Source organism: Hippocampus zosterae, chromosome 17 (assembly GCF_025434085.1).
Source record: "Hippocampus zosterae strain Florida chromosome 17, ASM2543408v3, whole genome shotgun sequence".
Lineage (NCBI taxonomy): Eukaryota > Metazoa > Chordata > Actinopteri > Syngnathiformes > Syngnathidae > Hippocampus > Hippocampus zosterae.
In genome coordinates this window covers 10,473,695-10,489,799 of record NC_067467.1, presented here as the reverse complement: position 1 = coordinate 10,489,799, position 16,105 = coordinate 10,473,695, and the positions used below count along the sequence as shown (strand labels likewise).

The 16,105-nt window shown below is 41.4% G+C and overlaps 1 protein-coding gene and 1 long non-coding RNA gene across 2 annotated transcripts in view; one reads left to right on the top strand and one right to left on the bottom strand.

Annotated features, from left to right (window-relative positions):
• The window catches only part of LOC127589136 (uncharacterized), a 48,315-nt gene that overhangs the window by 1,850 nt on the left and 30,360 nt on the right, over positions 1-16,105 (bottom strand). The gene's annotated exons all lie outside the window — the stretch shown is intronic.
• The window catches only part of pitpnc1a (phosphatidylinositol transfer protein cytoplasmic 1a), a 35,349-nt gene continuing 34,282 nt past the window's right edge, over positions 15,039-16,105 (top strand). The window contains exon 1 of the mRNA XM_052048174.1: positions 15,039-15,562. Within this exon, the coding sequence (XP_051904134.1) occupies positions 15,515-15,562 (48 nt within the window). The 5' untranslated portion in view covers positions 15,039-15,514. The remainder of the gene's footprint in view (positions 15,563-16,105) is intronic.

Sequence of the window (16,105 nt, the reverse complement as noted above, 5' to 3'; positions counted from 1 at the left end):
TTTGACTTCGCAAGCACGTGAAGAGAGTCGACGAGATGATAACAAATATGTTGCCATGTCACTGAAAGGAAGGTTGTTACCTGTGCGCTATTGCAGCACGGACCACCGGCTTTGCTTGTTCTTGTAGCAGGTGGGAAAGGTCACTTGGTAAATTGCTTTGGTGTATAATTGGCTTGTGGTGGAAACAACGTCCACACGCTAATTCATTATGTGGAAGAAAACAAATGAACAAAAAAAAAACATTCACAGCCCATATGCTACACTTGAGCTAACTTTAAAATTTGAATGTGGACCTTTCCTTTTTGAAATGGTTTTTATTTATTCCCAACAATCTATTTCTATTGTCTGTTTCGCTTGGCTGTACTGCTGTCTAATGACAATTTTAATCTTATGTATTTAGTTATCATTTAATTATATTCATTATTGGCCACTGACTGAGTAGGACGAGTTGTTTTGATTAGGATTTTTATGATGGTATTTATTTTGCCCTTGATTGTCCGGGACCTTTTGGTGCAATTTTCGTACCAGTTTAATTACGTGTTTTTTTTTTTTTTTTTGTACCATGACAGTGTGTGACGAATTGTTTTGGAAATGTTCATTTTAATTTATTTATTTTTTTTATTTTGATTACCTTGTACATTTAGCCACCATTTCAATTATTTGGCTTCTGATTGTGTGAAACTAAACTGTTCCAAAATATTCAAGGGAACACTAAGAGTTACATTGTGCTGCTGAATTCATTTTTAAACGGCTTTTTAGACTTGGTCCAGAATTGGCTGGTACTGAATGAGTTAAGTGTTCCCTTTATTTTTTTGTGCAGTATATAATTATTTATTGGTGGGTAACGTGTTGTCCCTTTTGTGTCCAGTCTTGACACAGGAACAATTTCCATAATCACGGTTTTGCCAATGTGACTGGAAGCTGTCAGCTGTCATTTCCTGACCACTGTCTCAGATGTGTTACTCCTCTCCACCTACAGGCCAAGCCGACATGCGTTTTACATCCATCGGCATCCCCCCGAGAGAGGGTGAAAAGGAAAAAAAAAAAATCATAGGCTTCTTTCAAGTCTGCCGGATGGAAGAAATCAATTTGAAATGAGAAGAGTTTGCACTCGCTCGGGGATGAAGACTTAAAGTCCAGCCGAAGTCGATTTATCGATGACACCATTGATGTTTTTTCTCAGCACAGCACAGTGGTCCCCAGACTTTTTAGTGCGGCGGAGCAGTTTCATTTAAAGACACAGTGAGCATAATAGTAATAGAAAGTCTCATTATGTAAAAGTAACATTTGCCTTCCTGTCACAACTGACAAGAAATAAATAAAGACCAGTGTGCTGTTTTGTTCTTCATGTCTGTAGAGAGGAAAATGTACCAGTTTATGCTCCATTGTGGATAACATCTCTGTATTTAGTCATTACAGGATTCAGGGTAGGAGTTTTGTATTTTTGATCTGGGAAAAGAATGACTTCTAATTGCATTTGGCAAAGTAGTACTTCATTTTGCATGTCCAAATGAAATGATTGAGAACTGAAGGGGCCCTAGAACACAACCTTGAGGGACATCACGCTGGTGAAGATCATGGTGAAATTTGTACAATGCCAAGCAAATGGGTTGTGCCCTCTATATGAATGCTGCCGTCGCAGAAAGTGAGTTTACCAAGGCGCTTGTACATTTTTCCATGGTGAGCTTTTGAAGCGAACTGAAGTTAGCGCCACATACTTATGTGGGGTAAACTCTCTGCTTGATCTCTGCTCACCACATCTTTTGCTTCATGTTCTCATCATCATAAAAGGCACGTTCAGAAGAAACCGCTGCCGTTTTCTTTAACACTTTACATATCTTGGGGAAGTTGATATTGCATCTTTTGCTTCCACTTTCATCACTAATGATCCCCCTTCTATGTCTTCTTCAATCCGGTTGTTTTTGCTCTTTTCGTTCTGTCACTGCTGTGCTGCTTTCTTGATATTTTCTCCTTTTATCTGATTTTATTTTTTTTCCCCCTGTCTGCCTTTTTTTTTTGCTCGTTCAAACAGGCACTCGGCTGTCTAATGGCTCGGATCGGTGCAGACAGATGTGTCATAAGTCAATTCAAGCATGCTCTACACCAGTACTTCACATGTACATGGAATACGGCGCAAAATGCACTCTGGCCTGGAGGATGGCGAACAAGGATTGATGTGAAAATAACAGGAGTGTGCTTGACTAAATGCGTCATGAGAGCCGACAGAAGAAGAGACGGGCTGTGATTTAATTTTTTTTTTCTAAAGAAGAAAGAGTGACTATCTTAGTGAAGCACTTGTTGAAAAGACAAGACAAATATAATGCCGAGAATGACTTGAGTCTCTACAAGGAGCAGAACTACGGGTGGTTACGTCTTGAATGCCCAGTCTGATAAAGCATATCAGCAAAGCATATGAATCCACCCCTCCCAGAGCAAAATCATGGATTTGCATTTTCACACAAGGAGGCAGCATTTCATTAGAAAACTGCAAAATTCCAGTTTGTCAATTCGCGATCAATGTACAGAGCGCATGAAATGGGTGCTTTGACAACCAGGGTATACACAATACAGTGTAGTGGAGCCATCACTTAAAGGTGGCTCTGGATCTTCACCCAGCCTACAATTCATAGTCAAAGAAATGCAGCGTAGGGCTGAAGGACTTTTCTGATCAAAAGGTGGGCAAACTTCAGAACGGCTTCAGAATTTTCAAAAATGGACAGATAGTTTGGTAATATGAATCATAAACATTTTTCCGTTCCTAGGTTCTCTTTAAAATGTCGCCTACCCTGTTAATAAAAGTTTTATGAAATTGAAGGTCCAGTCAGTGTCCGAGAAGAAATTGTGTTCGACTCTGGAGGTTCCACAGTCCCCCTTGCATTTTGTCTTTACGCGTTTGGCTTTATCCCTGAGGCTAGAATAGAATGTACAAACCATAAATGATGAATCATCAATATCAGTAAATATAAGCAACAAGCTGAAGTCATCAAATCGGCACTAGTTTTAAATAACTTGTCTCGCCGTCCCAAAACAAACTTCAAATTCATCCACTTGAGTCAAACCAGTTTCACAAGCTACAACAAATGCCAACAATAATAGCATCTATTTGAGTATATTACATGAGCAATTTAGTTCAAATGGCATCAATAGAACATGCCAAAATACAAAGGTTCACTCATGCTGATGCCAGAGGCAATCGGACTAGTGGAAATATTCAAAGCTTTTAATGCAAATTACTAACCCAAAACTGTTTTCGCAATCAATGCAAGGCAGCGGAAAAGGTCAAGAAATCATTGCAGAAACACACACACACAAAAGAAACAATTGTTATGAATGACAGGAGCCAAGGCGTTACTTTGCTCCAATCTTGTGGAAAATAGATTTTCAAAGCACCATTACGCTTTTATATATAGATATATTGCATAATAGCAAAGCACAGAAGGCAGGAAGGCAAATATGATTAGAGGTCACACTGCATCATCACAAAGGCTGTGGCCTGCCAGAGAAAAGCTGCTCTGGTCAATTATTTTTATGAATTGTTTCCACGCTTCTATTAAAAATTAAGTGTGCGTCCCATTATATCGGGGGTAGCATGGTGGACGAGGGGTTAGCATGCCCACCTCACGGTGCATGGTTCAATTCCGGCCTTACTGTGTCTAGTTTGCATGTTCTCCCCATGCCTGTGTGGGTTTTCCCCGGGTACTCCGGTTTCCTCCCACATTCCAGAAACATGCATTGCTCTTTGAGTGCGAATGGTTATTTGTCTACGTGTGCCCTTCAATTGGTTGTCAAGCAGTTCAGCGTGTACCCCGCCTAGTGCCCGAAGACAGCTGGGATAGGCTCCAGCACTAGCGTGACCCTCGTGAGGATAAGCGGATTAGAAAATAAATGGGTGGATGGGTGATTGTATTACTTAGGAATTGGAAGTGATAAGACTTCAGCTGCCATGACCTGCGTTTTTATTGACTTTATTGTGATTCTTTCACTTGGTTTTATAGAAACAAGAGTCAACGGCAATGAAACATGATGCCTCAGAGCCTATGGGGCTGCCCACAATATTTCAGTTTTGTCCTGATTAAATTGGAGAAAATTCTCTGTCATCCAGTGTTGGACTGGATGAAATCCTCAAGTGGTTAGCAGAAACAGATACGTATAAATGTATGTCATGAGCTCATGAATGATGTGATATGTTATGCTGTTGCAGTAAAGAAACAAGTGGGAGCATGTGTAAGTGATACAGGAGAGGTTCAAGAATAGATCTCTGGGGAACACCACATGTAAAGATTACATGATCTGATTTGTGGTTACCGAGACAAACTGAAAATGATACTACTGATCAGCGGCTCAATTAGTTTGAACTCACGTGAATTGAGTTCCGGAACACATTGAACTTGTCAAAGATTTACTCATTAATGCTTTTTCTTTTCATTTGTTTTTATTTCTGTGTGGGTGTTACCATGGAGGCAAGAATGAGATGAAACAACTCAAAAAAAAAGCAAGCAGTGGTGGTTTGCATTCAGGTTGGACTACCAATAGAAAAATAAAGCTGATGCTAATTGCACTCTTTGAATGATGATTGTGGAATATTTTCCCACTCGCTGGCTGACTAAAAGCACTCATCTCCATCATGCAGGCCTTTTGTGACTCATTCACGGGCAAAGCGTGGGAGAAAAGAACATACTGTAAGTACAGGCAAAGTTTTCGCAATCTTCATTTGAAAACATCTCTAGACACGGCTTCCTCTTTGGAGGGGAATCCTTTTTTTGGGGGGTCGCCATGGTGACGGCATGGGAGCGAGACCCGACTATAGCGAAAAAAGGAGAACACGGTGAAAAGGTCACACTGGTTGAGTGACTTCTGGCGTACGTTTCTCCACAGAGGATGCACTTGTGGGTTTGCACACTCAACTTCTTCTGGATTTAGAGGATTTAGCAGCCGGTGTGGTCTCAAATTAGACGATTCAAACCTCCTCATAGAGTGTGGAAAGTACTGCATGTTAAATGCTCCCTTGTGGTTGCATTCGGTAAATATGCAGTGCACCGGCACATGTCTTTATATGCAATACACTAACCATGCACTCTATATATAATACAGAACATAATGTTCCCCTGATAGATTTTTATCCGATGCGCATCCCAGATATATTTGTTTTTTTCTTATTAAAGTGGTACCACTACTTACGAAATTAATTGGTTCTGGAAGAAATATCTTAACGAGAAAATGTTGTCAGTAGAGTCGCGTTTTCCATGGAAATGCCCTAATCCGTTCCAAGACACCCGAAACAATCTGACAGAAATGTTTTGTAAAGCATAAAAATCCTTGAGGGTCCTTGAGTGTTGTGAAAGGCGCTTACAAATGTGATGTATTATTATTATTATAAAAATGCATCAAAATATGGAACAACTGCATGTTACAATTAGATTGCACAATAAATGACAGGTGTGCGTAATGTAAAAAACAAAGAATAAAGAATAAAAATGGTCATTTAATTTTTAACTGCATCCACATTGTTTTTTGCCCTCTTTAGTCCATGTTCTCGCTCAGAAGTGGTTTTTGCCTGCCGTTTTGTAGTATTAGCTAGCAGAGCCTCAATAACACGCAAGCACAAACTGAACTGACACCACGCATGGGCTAACAAACGTGTGCGCTAGCAATGGAAAAGACGGGAAAGCAATAGGGAGAACACAAATTGTCAGTTTTGTTTTTCTTCCAAGATCTAAAAACAAATATAACTCCACAAACTCAACTGAAGTGGTGAAAACGTGACTCGAAAGACCGTCTGATTTTGCCTGAAACATTACATAGCCAGCTATCACTCAGTGGAGCTGCTGCAGGTGAAGGACTTTGCCCAGCTACAAATACAACAAAGTGGTTAGGATGCGGAGATGGATGCTATCGCCCCCACCGCACGCACGCACGCACCATCATCACCATCACCACCACCCACCTGCCGACGCTCTGTAGGACAACTCGGCACATGCAAATGTCATTTCAGAGCCACTTTGAATTGCAAAGCGGAAAGTCGGCAACATTACATTTACAGCGCTCGCTCGCGAGAAAGCTTGCTATTTGTGAGAACGTCAAGGTGTATTTGTCACTGTCTGCGAAAATGCATCCAAAATAAGGTAATGAAGGGCTAATTGAGCTGCACATCAGGTGCTCCCAATGAGATTTGGCATCTATTTCTAATGCCGGAGAAAGAGGGCCGCACTCTACTGAAATCAGTTGCGTGGCTCCATCCGCTTTCAATATGCACCGCACACAAAGTTGTTTATTGGCTTTTGGACAATTTTCTTTTTTTTTTTTAAACGGACGGTGGCTGAAGCTTTCATCAGAAAATCGAGACTCATTGAGTTCAGTTATGAAACGCTTCTCTATCAATGATGCCGGTAACGCGTAAGAAAGAAACAGGTTACTCGAACAAATCTATATTCACAGTAACGACAATGTGTTGCGTTACTTTTCTCAGTGAAGTAATCTGACGACAGTGATGTCGCAAGATCGCAATTAAAAATGATGATCACCAGCTCACAGAAAACTTGGTGTCGTTTACCATTCAGTCACTAGGTGGTTTTAGTGTTGATAACTGCCTCTTGGGTACAGGAGTGAGTGTCGTTTTGCAACACTCCAATAGAAATCACATATTTTTCAATCATGGTTTTCCGTGGCGTGTTTTTGCGGAACAGAACTAATGATTAAGAAATAATAAAATGCAGGAGGAGCCGCGTTTCGTATATGGACACGTCAAACAACTGTACATTGCGAAATACATGAGAAGGGGCAACTATCGTATTTACAGCTCAAAGTGAATCATTCTGGGACTTCACAATTTGCATTCCCACCTGGGAAAGTGACATCACGCTTTGCCCCATGTCACATTTTGACCACAGGCAAGGAACAATGGAGAAAGGAGAGAGATTTATTTTTTCAAGCTAGAAACCCGGTCACTATTATGAGCTTGTGTCAACTCAAGAGAATACGGTGCATACGCTGTGCTTTCAACAAAGTTTGATCTAGCTTCATAAACCCGACCAGGATATCAAAGGAAAAAAAAGCAAAACAAGCCCCCCCATACAAAAAAAAAAAATGTGGATCGCAACACATTCAAACTGAAAGAGGACCCACAATGCTCTGTGACTGTATGATATACAGTATGTAAGACAGATTTATGTCAAGTGAAGTCTTGAAAGACAATTTCTGGGGGCGTATAAAAACATGTTGCCGTTTATGTTAAGTAAAAGCCATAACAACTTTTTAAGAAAAAATAATTGCTTATGTTAAGCCAAAAAGGTATTTATTTTTACTTAAAAAAAGAAATTGGTTATCAGTTTAACCTTAAGCAGGGTTGCCTTCATCTGTTGAATTTAACTAAATTGTAACTTTCAAAATCAATGAATGAGTACCTTAACTAAGTTACTTTTAAAGTCACAAGTCTGTAAAATAAAGTTACTTTTTAAGGTAACAGTAGAAACAGTGTCTGTATTATCCTGTCCCCCGTTGGCCACAACGTGCACACGTTGTGGCCAAGTTGAAGCAAACAAAAAAGGGCAAAAACTCTTACATTCTGTACATTCATTTTGTCCTGTGGCATGTTTTTAGAAAGTGCAATATTTTTTTAGGGCTATTCTTGAGTAAGCTGAAACCGCCTGTCCATTCAATCCAATGTGCCCTAATAATTGCATGGCCGAGTAACTGTCCATTTCCCTTGCGGCAACAACCTCATTGACAACCAATCCAAACTTTTTTTTTTCACTATCGGAGAACAAAAAGCTCTCGAATCCTGCTGTGCTCTCCGTGTTTGCAGTCGGCTCGACTCATATTAGGGGAAGGAACTTTCCCTTTCAACAAGATGCAGGCAGCATGGGCCGTTAATTCATTGCCCTTGAGGATTCTTTTGATTAACCCTTTGCTTCTACTCTGCTTCAAACGCACCTCTCACTTGTTTGCTACTAGTGCACATTTCCTGATCAAACTTTTGATTAGATGTCACACTGTTGGCTCATGAAGCCCTCCCTTTAAGTTTGAGTGCAGGCTCCATGACTGCACGGAGCCAACCGTTAGCATGTACGTGTTAGACACATTGTGTGTCACAGAGCCCTTTCAACGTTTAAAAGTAAAGGGAAGAAAATAAAATTACGAAAAAAAATTGTGAAAAAACTGTTGACCAATGCTGTAGATTGCAAATTTCTCCATTGTGGGACAAATAAAGGTTTTCTTATCTTATCTTATTATCCATGAATTTTTGAAATAATCATTTCACAAAACAAAACTAAACCAAAAGTATAATGAAGCACAAGATTATTCCTGGACGAAAGTACGTCACAAATCAAAAGCTTCCTTTGTAATGATGTTTACGCGCTCCCAGTAGCACGTGACCAAACCCAGAAAACAAGTGACACGTGACGTTTGCAATGCGAGTCCAAGGGCACTGTGACGTGAATTTCAATCAGCAGCAGGACGTAAAGCCGAATTATAAAATGATTTATTTATTTTTAAATGCAGCCTGAGAACATATTAATAGTAATCGTTCTTCACAGAGGATAAAGAAAACATGCCAGTGATTATTGTTCTATTGTCTGTTTACATGTGCTGCTCAACCGTTTCGGCTCAAATATCCACAGCAATTTTCTTCAGCGCGGCCCGGTAGTCCAGTGGTTAGCACGTCGGCTTCACAGTGCAGAGGTACCGGGTTCGATTCCAGCTCCGGCCTCCCTGTGTGGAGTTTGGATTTTCTCCCCGGGCCTGCGTGGGTTTTCTCCGGGTGCTCCGGTTTCCTCCCACATTCCAAAACCATGCATGGCAGGCTGATTGAACACTCTAAATTGTCCCTAGGTGTGAGTGTGAGTGCGAATGGTTGTTCGTCTCTGTGTGCCCTGCGATTGGCTGGCAACCGATTCAGGGTGTCCCCCGCCTACTGCCCGGAGACAGCTGGGATAGGCTCCAGCACCCCCCGCGACCCTAGTGAGGATCAAGCGGTTAGGAAGATGAATGAATGAATGAATTTTCTTCAGCATTAGCATTAAACTAGTAGACTTTCAATGCTAAGCTATGTGGTTGCCTTAAATGCAGAATGTGTCATCTCACTTTGACGGTAAACTTCAACTGGGACTGGCAGCCTCTTTTTAGAACAAGCATACACAAATTCTATGCGCCGAAGTGCTGCTCTGAACTAAGCGATGTACAGCAACCACTGTCGCCATAGTGATGTGAAGGCAGCAGCTTAGATGGGCAAAGAATTGGGCTGGGGGGAGAAAAGGGATGATAAACGTACCCAAAATGTCATAGCACGCAGACACACACGCGCGCACACGCAACTGAACCAAACACATTTCTCTCTCGTCCGCGTGACAAACATCACACCATCACACTTGCATTACTGAGCAGTTGTCATTTAATCTGCAAGTGGAACTGAAAGCTGAGCCTCAAGATGGGATAGCCTCAAAAAAAAAACTAAGAAAGAAAAAGGGGAGGTGAAGCAATCACTCTCGACTGACAGTAAACTGAGATTTGCTAATCCATTATGTAGGAGACAATCTTCAGAGGTCCGATAACTCGCTGCACTGCAAAACGAGCCGCTTCCAAACGCATCTGTTCAACTTCCCTTCCTGCATGTTTGGAAATCAAAGAGGTGGGTTGCATCGCCATGGTAATGACGCGGATGGCGGCAAGTCAGATGCCACTTCGTCGCTAGGTTTTCTTGGCAGGCTTTTTATGAAATATTGATCTTGCATATTTTGGACCGGAGATAACGTTTCCAAGTTGGAGCTCTAGCAGTTAGTTGATTGGTGCGGATTGGCGGCCTTGAGATTTTGCTACCACTTCGTCATGTACTTGATGCATAAAAAAAAGAATTGGATTCCATCTCAAATCTGAGATGCTGATTGGCTCAACCATGCAAGTTCTGCCCTCGCCCCTTTGCTGAATAACAAAACCTGTTTGTGTGAGAGAAGGATTTTTATTAGTGAATGTGAGAGGTCAGACGTTTCTTGTGCGAGTGGGAGGTCTTTTAGTGCTGATTTTTGGTGTGAGTTTTTGTGTGTTTGAGAGGTCTTTCAGATATGAGTCTAGGAGTGTGTTTTTGGGAGTGAGTGAATTTCTTTCTGAAAGTCAGATGTCTCTTTGGTGATTTGAGTTTTTTATAATGACTGTGAGGATTTTTTTTCTAATGTGTGCAAGTTTTTTCAGGAGTTGGGGCGGTAGTGTAGATTTGTGTGTGTGTGTGTGTGGGATGGGGGGGTTCAGTTTGGGTGATTTTTTTCACAGCATGAGAGGTGTTTGGCAAGTGTGAAGTTTCTTGAGTGCGGGAAAATTATGGAGTGAGTGAGAGGTTTTTGATTTGATATGTGTGCAAGAGGTGTGTTGATGAGTTCTGTTTTCATGACTGTGAGCTTTTAGGAATGTGAGCGTTATTTTTAAGCATGAAATAATTTTTGTTTTTGTATGATTTTTTTGTGAGTTTTTGTTGAATTTGAGTTTTTATATTCATTCATTCATTCATCTTCCGAGCCGCTTGATCCTCACTAGGGTCGCGGGGGGTGCTGGAGCCTATCCCAGCTGTCTTCGGGCAGAAGGCGGGGGACACCCTGAATCGGTTGCCAGCCAATTGCAGGGCACACAGAAACGAACAACCATTCGCAACCACACTCACACCTAGGGACAATTTAGAGTGTTCAATCAGCCCGCCACGCATGTTTTCGGAATGTGGGAGGAAACCGGAGGACCCGGAGAAAACCCACGCAGGCCCGGGGAGAACATGCAAACTCCACACAGGGGGCCGGAGCTGGAATCGAACCCGGTACCTCTGCACTGTGAGGCCGACGCGCTAACCACTGGGCTACCGGGCCGCCGTTTTTTTGTTTTGGTTTTTTTTGTTTTGTTTTTATTTACTATTATTTATTTTTTATTTACTTTTTTACTTCTTCCTTCTCCTTTGAGCATACAGCTGTGATGTGTGTTTTCATGTGCATATGTGTGTGTGTGTGTGTGTGTGTGTGTGTGTGTGTGTGTGTTCACATGCTTTTATGTCTTTGTTAGGATGCACACTCGACATACTGGCTGTCAAGTTGCACAAAAAAAACAAAGCCTCCCTGCTTGCTCTTCTGTCTCTTTTTGTGTGTGCACTCGCGGCCAACAACGATATACTCTAAAGCAGCCATGACAACCCAAAGGCGCTTTCCACACACTGGCTGTCAAGTGTTACTTCGGGAAAAAAATGTTTCCCGCCTCCTCGCTCTTTTTATAGTTTCTGTGTGACGTGCATACACTCACGGCCTACAACGAGGCACTCTAAAGCAGCTATAACAATGCATGTGACACCATCCTGGCCACACATCCCCAAAAACTGAAATTATTTTATACACATTTTATACACAGTATTTCTACAATTAAGTACTACTTAGAGTAGCTCTCTGGCTTGTTTTCCACAGTCGTCTGAGTAGTGTGACATCAAGTGAAACAAAAAACACACACCTCACACACAAACCTCTTCCCATGGATGTCATGCCATTATTAAGCCGATCGGGCCACATCCACCTTTAGCCAGTCCACACCCCCCCCCCCCCCCCCAACCCGCTTCCTCCCTCTTTTTGCCTGATGCCACCAATAAGGCAGGCCCCTTATTAAGTTAGTCTCGTCTGCTATGGAACGTGCTGAAAGACGAGGCGCTTTCTGCACGGTAACAGAGCGGCGGTGGGGAAGTGACGGACGTTAAAGGCCAGCTAATGATGTGGAGAGTCGAGGAAGGCAGGTCTCTTAGCAACAGCTTCTCCTCGCCGCCACCAGCCAGAACACACGCTGTTTGTTTGTGTGCTCGGCTGTGTGACAGCCGATCGGAATGTGCCGGCCAAACTGTACCAGGTATCATTGGGAAGAGGGGGCGGGTGGCGGTGGGGTACCCTGTCCAATTACAGGTGTTGCCTTGCAGTAACTAAGGAAGTCATGCAAGATATCTATTTGTCGCACTATAATTTGTCGTCTGTGTGGGAGTCAGATGATCAAAACTATCAATTAAATCTAGCGAGGCGTTAATGTGCGATAAGCTTAATTGTGTTTTTTGCAGCACATGCTCGCCCGGCTGCACAGTAATGATTTTGGAAGAATTCAGCTTTATTTTATTAATTCAGCAAGTGTGGCTAACTCATTTCTTGCTAAAATCTCCTCAGTATAAACATATACAGTGTATATATATAAAATCTTTTCGTTTTTGTGTGATTTTTTTGGGTGTATATGGGCGAGTGGTTAACACGTCGACCTCACAGTGCAGAGGCAACAGGTTCAATTCCAGCTCCTGCCTCCCTGTGTGGAGTTTGCATGTTCTCCCCGGGCCTGCATGGGTTTTCTCTGGGTACTCCGGGTTCCTCCCACATTCTGAAAATATGCATGGCAGGCTGATTTAACTCTGAACCCACACCCCTTGTGAGGATGAAGCGGTTCCGAAATTTTAATATATATACAGTATAGGGAGAGAAAGAGAGAGAACATTTCTTTTTATGGGGAAAAAAAATCTGACCTTTTCTTCTACTTATGAAAACAACGTGTATGAGACCTTAACATTTGCACAACGAAAGGATCCATCAGCTACAGTCGACTCTTTGCGAGAGCATGGCGCCCTCGTGCGTCCAGATCTGCAAAATAGCAATTACAGCTGCCAGAAATCTTCCCTGAGTGTGCACAATACAGTCGTTTTAGCCCTTACGTTTTATGATTACGTTTTAAAACGGTTTCATTCAGCTAAAGGTTTCTTTCTATCATGATTATACACATTTGGTCCGTCATCTGTGCAACAGCCAATGTTCGAATTTTAATTCTGGCCTCTATGTGTGGAGTTTGTATGGTTCTCTGTCGCTCGGGTGAGATGTTCCTCCCAAGTCCGAATGCATTTTCTTACACAAGATCGCTGGGTTGGGAAACTAAGAAACAAAAGGTATTAAAGTTCTGAACTATTTGGTTTGGAAATGTTTCAGACAGAAAGTTTGGAGATAAAATTCAAGCTACCAAGCAATTCATAACATCTAAATGACAAATGAACCAAAAAAAGGGATGCAAATAGTTTCTTGCCCTGCTTCACGCGTCTGAATTTTGCCCAATTTTACTGCCACTTCCCCTCTTGACTTGATTTGATTTCAATGCAATGAAATTTTGCAAGATAAATGAAACATAACCATTTCTATCATCCTCATCTCATTTGTGTCAAGTGCAACAACACAACATTTGTTTGATTTTAAAGGCATAGCCTACCAAACTGTTATGTTGCAATCTATTATTAAAACTAATTACTTGCTTCCTTAGTATGATTGGTTGAGTGGCTCGCTCAGGGGTGAAGATGACACACACGCGCACACACCACCAGCACTCACTGTGTACATTTCAACCTCGAGGGAAATAACAAATTTGGACGTTATAGCGGTAGTTTATTGTAACCATTTCTAATAAAATGGCCGCCAACTACGATGTATAACACAGTTTGAACATTTGTTAATAAAATAAATAAAAAAGAAGAAATTATTCAGTAACTGTACATGACAGTACAATTCAGCAGTTCCAATTTACAGCTGCTGTTGAACACATCTCACATCCAGACACTCAGAAGCAAACTAACCAGCCGAGCAAACTTCACCTGCAGATGCCGCACACTAGGTCATGCCCCGTGAATGCACACATCCAATATATGAATACAGTATACGAATACTACAGTACATATTGTACTGTGCATTAACGATGCAACCAGTTAAGTTCTTTCCATGCTTGTTCAATATGGTTTTATACAAAATGGCTATTTTTCTTTCTCAAAAATCACATAAAATTGTGTGTTGGGGGGCGTGGCCTGGAGTGAATTAATAGCATTCCATTTATATTCTACTAATTTATTGTTGTTGTTTTCTACAATCTACCGTGTTGTGTGCCTCTTGGGTCTTATCCGAGCTGATTTTACTTCATCTTATTTTAAACGGTCTCTCAGAGGGACGAGTAAGACAAGGAGAGAAATGCAAACTGTTTTTATGAGATATTCAATTTGAGTAAATTGGTGGAACATGTTTTTTCGTGTTCTTTCAAGCCTGTCTCACACTAAAGAACAAACAGCTCTGTAGTGACATCTGCCATTGAAAAAAACTGCATGCGCTAGTTACTTAAAGGATTGATGGGACATGAATCTGTTTTTACTACCATACATTTCAAAGATGTCAGAATTAATATATAATATTAACAAGCGTATACAGTACCAGAATTGTACAAAGGAAAAGGTCGTGGTGTCAAGCATACATATATCCATTGGCTTTTTTTCACGGATTCGTTTACCACTGCTGTGTTAAGCTATTATGGAAAAATAAACGTTGCATCGAACCTAACATTTAGTACAAATGAGATTTTCAACCTTCCGTGTAAGAGAACATCTGGAATTTGATTAATATTGAGATGGATATGAAACCTTGAAGGTTATTGCGGTCTGTAATTTCGAATGAGTTCTTACTTTAATGGATGACATACACTACGAATCCGTTTTGAAATGCATTCTGGCTTCTAGGCTTGCTTTTTTTAACATACAGTAAAGTGAATTATGACGAAATTTCAGGACCAAGGTCAGCTCCCTTTAGATACATTTCAAGCAGACGTGGGAAGACGCGTTATAACGTACATGAGTTCATTTTTATCAGCACTACGTTTTTGTTTTGAAGCACAGTACAAAAACACTAGCACTACTGACGTGTTTTTATTACGATTATTTTATTCAAGTATTCAGATGAAATGTAAAACTCCTCATTGTGTGACGAAATGCCAAACTCCTCAAAGCGTATTAAATGTGTTCATTTGTTGCGTTTTCCAATACGTTCTGATCCCGTTTATGACTTTTAAATCATTGAGGTCATGAAGCCTTACCAGCACTGATTCGGGGGGAAAAAAACCCTATCAAATTTTCCTGTCTCGGTTTCCAAAATACAACCATACTGGCAGTTTCACAAATCGACCACGAAGAAATTAACACAGATTTAAAAACGCACGTGCTTTAATTTTAGATACAAGAAAAACGCTACTCTAAAACGAGACGCGTTCCCCGAGCGAGTGTTTAAAAGCAACATGATTATTTATTGTGAAAGTCTGATTTTTGTACTTCTTGTTCTGCCTTCCACACTCACTCCAACTTGACGGCGTCGCTTCAGTTCAGACCGCCGCGTTCTTTTGCTGCTCGGAGCCGCCGCGGACGCAGATGAGGAGTGGACTTCATCAAACGGAGGGGTTGCGAGTCGCCGTTTGCTGATGCTCCTATAATTTGCAGTTCTGGAAGTTTTGGCCTCACTTTGAAACTTGCCATTCGGCGGATCTCCAGCGAGAGGACCATAAAAGTGAGCCGATGATCAGGGTGGCATCTGTGAACTTTACAGCGTTTTGGGGAGCGGAGGAGAGCAAAAAAATGGCTTTCGTGCCTCTCAACGAATGATTTCGACAGAAGGATTCACTTGAAGCTTGACACGTCAGACGCAAGTGTGCTTTTACACGGGAACAACATTTTACGCTCAAGACTATGTTGATGAAGGAGTACCGCATCTGCATGCCCCTCACCGTGGAGGAGGTAAGGCACATTTTTTTGAATTAGCCACTAAAGCTTCACCTTACTTTTTTTTTTGATTGATACTCATTAAAAACACTGATAAATCATCTGTTCCACAGCATTGCAAAACAACGCCCCCCCCACACACCCAAAAAATGTTATTGTGCTTTCTTTAATGAGAAAAACGGCACCCGATACTTTGTCTGACTTAAGACAACATACGCTAATGACATAATCGAGTTGAATTATAAAGAATTACACAGTTTGTGCTTCTTGATTTAATACTTTCAATTAATTTATTGTGCTGCTCCTTCTGGTGTGCCAACCTTGGTCACCAGGGGGCGGTATAATAGTCATAGGCAAACAAAGAGTCACTGTGCAATAAATATCATTTATCGCAGAGGATGAAGAATGTATGACTGTGAATACAGCCTACGTTTAAATATATAAGTTGCCTAAATGGTTCTCAGACCCGTCATTCGCATGTCAATGCTATTTTCTATTTTTGTCAGCATCAAGCGAGCAGGGGCAATTCTACTCCCTAACAATCACCATGATAATGGA